At 39.6% G+C, this 7,500-nt stretch overlaps 1 protein-coding gene across 6 annotated transcripts in view; it reads left to right on the top strand.

Annotated features, from left to right (window-relative positions):
* The first annotated feature begins 1,007 nt into the window (after positions 1 to 1,007).
* The window catches only part of gdpd5a (glycerophosphodiester phosphodiesterase domain containing 5a), a 21,067-nt gene continuing 14,574 nt past the window's right edge, over positions 1,008 to 7,500 (top strand). For all 6 annotated transcript variants that reach the window (XR_016117900.1, XM_089017379.1, XM_089017382.1 and 3 more), the window contains exons 1-2: positions 1,008 to 1,268; positions 5,150 to 5,324. Coding sequence is in view for 5 of the 6 variants with exons in the window: in XM_089017379.1 (XP_088873505.1) it covers positions 5,208 to 5,324 (117 nt within the window). In the remaining variant the exon portion in view is untranslated. The remainder of the gene's footprint in view (positions 1,269 to 5,149; positions 5,325 to 7,500) is intronic.

Below are 7,500 nucleotides of genomic sequence, written 5' to 3'. Positions count from 1 at the left end.
CCAGAGGAGAGCGGGACCCCCTTCACACAGTGCCTTGAGTTCGTGGATGTCCGGATCCTCAGATTGGGCGGTGGCCATCTCTGAAAAATCCACCCCGAGCTGGACTGGACACATGATTGCGCGTGACAAGCAATCGGTCGCAGGGTTACATTTGCCGGCCACGTGCTGAATGTCTGTTGTGAATTCCGAAATGGCCGCTAAATGCCGTTGTTGTCGGACCGACCACTGTTCAGTCACATTGGACATGGCGAATGTGAGTGGTTTGTGATCCACGGCTGTTCCATCGCCGAAGCCTGTCTGCTCTCTCAGAGGCCCATAACGTGAACCTTCTGATCAGCAGGAGTTTGAGCGCCGCATATTTCTCACTCTGTGGAGGCGCACGTAAGAGCGGCAGCACACGACGAGTAGTCTCCTCATTGAGAGACACCACGACTAGGTAATACTTGGGTTCATCTGCCGTGATGCCTCGTAGGTGGAAAGGTGCTTCCACATGCTGGAAGCACGAAGCCGGATCGCTGTGCCAGAACCCAGGCAGCTTCGCGGCGTAGGCGGGAGCTGCAAGTTGGGGCGCCGGTCGTGGCGACATGGCCGTAGAAGGCACCTCTTCGTCTGTTGCTATGAATATTTCCAACGTCGGGGTCACCAGTGTAGCCGTTGAGGAAGGAGCACACACGACTGAATATGGAGACATATTTATTATTATTACTTAAACAGAAAATGCAGTAAAATATATGTGACATAAGCCCAACCCCTCCCGTGCACCTGATTGGTGAAATGCCTGGTCCTAGTGCCCGCCATTCAGAATCGAGCAGGGGGGGGGACAATGTTAAAAAAAAAAAAAACATTTTAGGTGGTTCTAGAACTAATGTATCTGATAAAAAATGTTTTTTGTCTCGGGACAACTGTTATTTAATGTGCAATAATTTTATAACTTAATAAAGACTGAACCACGAAACGCCACCAGCAGGAGATGCGCCATAGCTCCGCCCACTCCTGGAGGAGCGGATTATGCCAGAATGAGTGCTTGCAGTCGCCGCTGTCTCCAGAGCAACAACTACAATTTGTATTTAAAACAAGATTGTCAAATGTAATGCTTCCTTTTCATGGTTCCAGCTCTTTTATGTTTTGGGTAAACTTTAGACTGATGTGTGACAGTGGTCAAGTTTACGCGTCCGACAGAAGCAACTTTAAATGTACTTTGAAATAACGACAACGTCATGTCAACACCTGAGAGGATTTTTGACGTATTCATGTGGTCTTGTTTCGAGGTAAGGAAACTGTAGTTTCATTTAAGATTTTCTGCAAAATCAGCGACAATCAGTTGTTTTTAGTGATCTGCTTAGTCTAAAATTCTAATAAGATTTAAGTGCTGCTGATTTTTTAGGATTAGTAACTTGTTCGTCGTCTGATATGAGGATTTACTGCATCAGGCTACAACATTAGCAGTATGACACAAACGTGAGCTACAATGAGGCGTTTCATGAGCAAAACTGAATTGATCACTGAGTTAAACGGAGCTCCAAAAAGGAAATACAGGTGTACATGCATGAAATGCACATCGATCAATGGAAAGTTCCGAATGAGCCACGAGCAAGAGAACATTGAGTGCATCAGTCCATACATTGCTGAGTCAGACCAGAGGCTACAGAGGAAAAATTTAATTAATAAGATAAACCAAAACATTTAACACCACTACCACACCCCTATTCATAGCCCACGTGAAAATCTATCAAGGGTATTATAATAAGGCCATTATTAATAATTGTGTGCATATATAATTTTCATGAAGGTAGTGAATGATGACGGAATTAAAAGAAGTGCCAATGACAGAGATAAAAGACGAGCCAGATATAGCAGCCTTTTTTTGGTATCGGTAAAACTGATGAGACCAAATTACATGACGCTATGCATTGTTCCTATTGTGTAGAATCAAATCAGCCACAAAACAGGTAGCTGCACGTGTTCATCAAGCACACACAAAATAAAGAAATCTGGCCATGCACCTGCCTTTAAATTTGTACGTAATTGATTAAATGATGAAGAATTTTGTTGTGTGCACTTCATGCACCGATAAAGATAACCTGTAACCTAATAACACGATGAGCTGTCCACTGTAGTAACCGCTGGTCCTGAAAGTGTTAATTGATTGTCTCAGCTAAATGCTCTCATCCATTCAAACCTCGACTATGGTCTGCTGGTAACATTGTTTTGCTCTATTTGTCTCTGGCATCCAAACAGGAATACAGACATTTTAAAGAGAACCTCTCCCATCTCTTTGCAAAAGCTACTCAATGTGTATTAATATAAGATCAAAACAAGAATACAGACATTTTAAAGAGAATTTCTCCAATCTCTTTGAAAAAGCTACTCAATTTGTATTAATATAAGATAAATATTAATGGTAGTAACGTCATTTTATTTTGGCTGCCATTCTTTGGCACATTACTACGAAGCCTTGGCAAGGTAAAAAACACAATTTTATGGTGGTGCCACAATAACTCAAAAGTTTCCCTCTGGTGTTTCCCTTGTACAGTACTCAATATGTCATCATATTTTATACTTGTAAGAACAGTCGACCAAGAAGCAATTGTCTTGAGTTGCGTTATGCTTTTTTAGTTCAAGGGTAGCTGCACGTGTTATCGTCTGACTCTGGGGTGCCAATTTTGTTCCTTTTATTTCCTGCTCCTTTGTGCAGTGAATCAAAATTGACCTGGTACTCCATCTAATATTTCAAAAAGATGTGATTATAGTGTTCGGGCATGTTGCATTAGCCTGTCTGAGTCTTTATCAATGCTTTTGTGTGCATCTGATAAAACAAAAATAAATAGTACAAATACAGTGACAATTAAATTGTCCCTCTGGAATGAAGGCTCATACTCAGTTATCAATTCACTCCTGTTCATGTTTTGATATTCACTGCATTGCGGTTGTAGGATCTCATAAACTGAAGTCCCCTTGCATTGTATTGGGGAAATCTTGTCACCTGAAGACAGTCGAAATGTGGGACTCAAAACATCACTTTCGAGTTGAGAAAACATGGACACATATTGTGATGGACATTTTTGCATTATTGAAATAAATAACACACTTAGGTTTGGCTTTCTTTCTTTGGCATAAATTAATTCAGTTTAATCTACAAATAAAAAATGCTGGAATTCAAATTCTGACACAAGTGTTAAAATAAATACATCTTCCTGAAAAACATGAAATATGTGTACTCTGTGCTAACACATTCCTACCTGCCACCAAGGCAATGGGCTTTTTTCTGCAGCTAGAATGAATTCGGAGGGGCGGGGCTAATGTCACATGACGTTTGAAGACTGCGCCTCTTTTTTATTGATGTTTTTTTTAATTGGCTAATCCCCAAAAAATCAGTAGTTGTCTGGATTTAATTTTCAATTTGGTCCACAATATTTATTTTGGGACCCACTTTTAAATTTCACTGTATATGTTGATTTCCCGGCAAGAAAGTTTTTACCCCAAACAAACGATCAGTGTTGTCATCATAATCACTTTGTTTTGTGTCAACTTGCCTTTTTTTCCTTGAACATGATGTTACAAGGTCAGTGAATTTATACTGCATCTACACAACAAATGAATGTATACATGTAAAAATGTCATTCATTCTGAACCTGCATAATTTTTTGAGCAAGAAAATGTAAAAAAGAGGATATATTTATTTGCATTCTCCAATATTGCCCAGCTACACTTGGGTGCGAACGGGTCATGACCTATTGCAGACCTGTGAATCTCGAAGTGTGGTACTTGTGCCACAGAAGGTACATAGGCTCTCCTTAGTGGTAGGAAAAAAATGACAATGAGGTCCAGTGATATTCAAATACGTAAATTAAATAGCATTGGAATTAATCTCTCAGTGTATTTCAACTTTGATTCCGGTTTTCCCAAACTTTCGGATGCTACATTTTAATTCAATCCTAAAATAAGTGAACTCTTTTTCTAGATTTATTTCCAATATTAATGTTCAAATTCTGCTTAATATTATCGATTTACAAGTACTATATAGTAATATGAAATGCACTTCTCGGGTATTAATACTAAGAAGTACAAGTTCACTTCACCACAATGATCTTTCAAACCTGAACCCTTTCAGTGACAGTGGTTACTCGAGTGGACAGATATTCAAATGTTGTTTTAGATTATATTAGATTAGCCTTTATTAGTATCACACTGGAGAAATTTACATTCCACAGCAGCAAAATGAGGGAAGGAAAGGAAGAAAGGAAGGAGAAAAACAAAATATAGGAGCTACTGTGCCATCTTGATGTCAAAAGAACAAAAAAAAACAAATAATATGACAACACAAAGACACAGTCATTCAATCCTAAGCACTTTCTGCACCCTCTTTGTCGCATGAAGCGGTTCTATATCAAAAAGGAGGACCAAAGCATCCTTTTCACCTGTGGATCAGGAACGTCATGGTGAAATGTGAACGTCTGCTACAAGCTAAATTTTGAAAGCAAACACGCAGCTGTAGCATTAATTGACGAAAATAGATTGTCTCACATCTTCTGTCCACAGTTCCACATAAGCATTGGCGCTCTGTGCTGACGCTCCTTTCTTCTCATTGCAGTCGCCTCGTTTTCTCTTATATCAAATCATCCATCCACTGCCATTATTTTTCCCCATGCCTAAAGATGAAACAAACTGAAAAAGATGACGTATCAGTATTTGTGCATGAATGGGTTCAAACCATCTTGAGGTTTCACAGCAGAAAATGTAATTAGGACGCTAATCGGCTAATACCGGCAATATAGGAGATAGATACTGCCATATGACCATTACAGAAATAAAGCTTCAGTTAATTTCCAAAAAGGTGTGATGTGGCAAAGTGTTGACAGCTGTGAGCAAGTACCACCGGATGATTTTGAACTTTTGAAGTACGTAGTTCTTACTCTTTTGTGTGTTCATTTTTAAAGATGAATTGTGTTGCTTTGTGTTTATTTACACACTTACTTTATTGAGTTAGTGTTGTGATCTGCTTTCCCGACAAAGTCATTTGGCATAGTGTCTAAAAAGATAAAAATGCAGTTTCAAAACAGCACATCTTAAACCTATTTTTTTCACATCATTGCAAACTGAACAAATGAATTGTTTGGTCCTATCTTGGTCCAATCTTGTTCTTCTTTAGGGTTCACCGGCCGGTGTGGGATGCTAAGAAACTGGTGGGGCGTTGAGGCTAAAGGAGCATGGTGAAACACCAACCCTTACAGGTCTATGAGAAGCAAGTGCTGGTTTCCTTTGTCACTGGCATTTATGGTTGCCGTTGGAAACGCTACCAGCGCTCCCAAGACGACAGCTCGAGGGTAAGGCAACATTTTTGGGTTATTTGTGATTTGTTTTACACTGTACTGATATCAAGTAGTCATGCATCATAACGGGTGCATCGTCATTTTCGTGCAGGGGCGATACTTTACTTCAGCTTGTGAGTGAATTTGTTCGATGCATTTCACATCAGTGGATGTTTCTGCTTAATTGCACGTCTTGTTATTTGGTAAGAAAAGGTGTCAAAATTTTAGATTGGCTAAAAGGCAGTTGCGGGCCATGGATATCACCCCAGGGCCTTCAGTAGTGCTTTGTCTAAATCAATCCACAACTGCAACTGTAAATTAAAATTGTGGTATGATTTACTAGAGGGTCCCGTTAGCCAGGAAATAACTTGTGAAGAAAGAAAAACTGACATTAAACTGTTCGAGTTTTTACCATGAACGTGTGAATTCATGATATGGGGTCAGAAGTCGCTCTTTCACACTGCAGAGAAGATTGAACAACAGGATGGCGAAGCATCAAACATAACCTGATAAATTTGCAATATTATTTGCTATTTTCTGACACATTCGGAGCTGTTTGACCTTTCTTAATGATGTCCATTTTTTCTTGAAAAGTCCGTCTTGAAAATAGCTTGAACAGTAACTCTTCAACCAAATAAATTTATTCTCCTCCTGCAGCCATTGTGGGAAGACAAAACCGGAATTAAATCAACACTACAATTTATTTGTTTATGCAGCTTGCTACAGATACAGTGAGCTAGCACTGCCCAGTATGCTCTTTCACCAGCGGCTAGTGATATTGTGATTGACTGATTGGATTGGATTTGCCTTTATTAGTCTCGCAGTGGAGAAATTGACATTTCACAGCAGCAAAGTAATAAAAGGAATGAAAGTAGAAAAACAAAATACATGAGCTGCTGGAAAGGCAGCCACTCTTGAAGTCAAAAGACAAAAAAAAAAAAATAATATGACAACACAAAGACAATATTACAACACAAAACACAGAGAGTCATTCATTCTTTAGCACTTTTGTACTATCTTTGTTACATAAAGCAGTTCTAGATGAAAGAGGAGAGGATCAAAGCATCTTTTCACCAGTGGATCGTTGACTACAAGCTAAATGTTGAAAGCAAACATGCATCTGTAGCATCCATTGACAAAAAGTGATTGTCTCACATTTCCTGTCTCATATAAATCTGCTTCAATTCCAAGCCACATCCGCATCGGCGCTCTGCGCTGACACTCCTTTCTTCTTATCGTGGGCTCCTTACGCCATGCATCCATCCAGCCGCAGACTGTCCAACAGCACCGACCTTACCATTGAACAAAGCGCGGCTGTGAAGATGCTGCCCATTACAGGCGCAAAAAAGCACAATGGCCCCAGAGCTGTCCAGTGAAGCCAGTCGAATGGCACCAACATTCCTCCCATTCAAACACAGTACTGGCATATTAATGCTGCCGAAGAGGCGCAACCGCTCAGCACAGTCTCCTCCTTGATGAATGTTGTGGCCAAAAATGCTGAAGAACAAGGGCTGAAATGTGATTCGTTAAATGCTTAAATACGAAAACACACATCTGGAAGCAGCACAACAGGGGAAAAGCAATGAAAGAATTGAATAAGAATTTATGGACAAAATATAATTAACATCAGTCTGTGTTTCAGATATTTTTAGGCCAGCAGAGAAGGCCTTGCAGGCACTGACAGCCCACCACAGCTAAAAGGATTTTGATTTTGGGATAGAGGGGATGTAACATGATTTTGGTGGATTAGTGGTTAGTCAAGGTGCAGACAGAATAATTTGGTGCTCCATCAACGTGTGGGAAAATCAGTTAAAATCATTTTAGAAATCCATCATTTGAACAAATTGTAGTCATTATCTGTTCACAAATATATTCATATTTGTAAACTGAGCATTTAACGCGATGAAAAGGCCCACAGAGGACTAGAGTATGTCACTGGTAATTCTCTTGTGTGTTGTGATTCTTATCAAGTCTAATTGCAATAATTGTTCTCATGAAATATTCAGTTCTGAATGTTGATCCCCCCTTTTATTATATATATATATATATATATATATATACACAGTAAAGTCTCGTCTATCGATATTCAAGGGAGTCCGAAAAATATCGATTATAACTATCGATATATCCGACCCTGTTTGCATGTAATTTTCTCCGTGCATGAATAGAAATAGTATCGATATAACCGGGA

Source organism: Hippocampus bargibanti, linkage group LG16 (genome assembly GCF_051943395.1).
Source record: "Hippocampus bargibanti isolate YZ-2025 linkage group LG16, ASM5194339v1, whole genome shotgun sequence".
Classification (NCBI taxonomy): Eukaryota; Metazoa; Chordata; class Actinopteri; order Syngnathiformes; family Syngnathidae; genus Hippocampus; species Hippocampus bargibanti.
The sequence above is the reverse complement of the archived record's forward strand: the minus strand, read 5'-3'. Positions and strand labels throughout refer to the sequence as shown.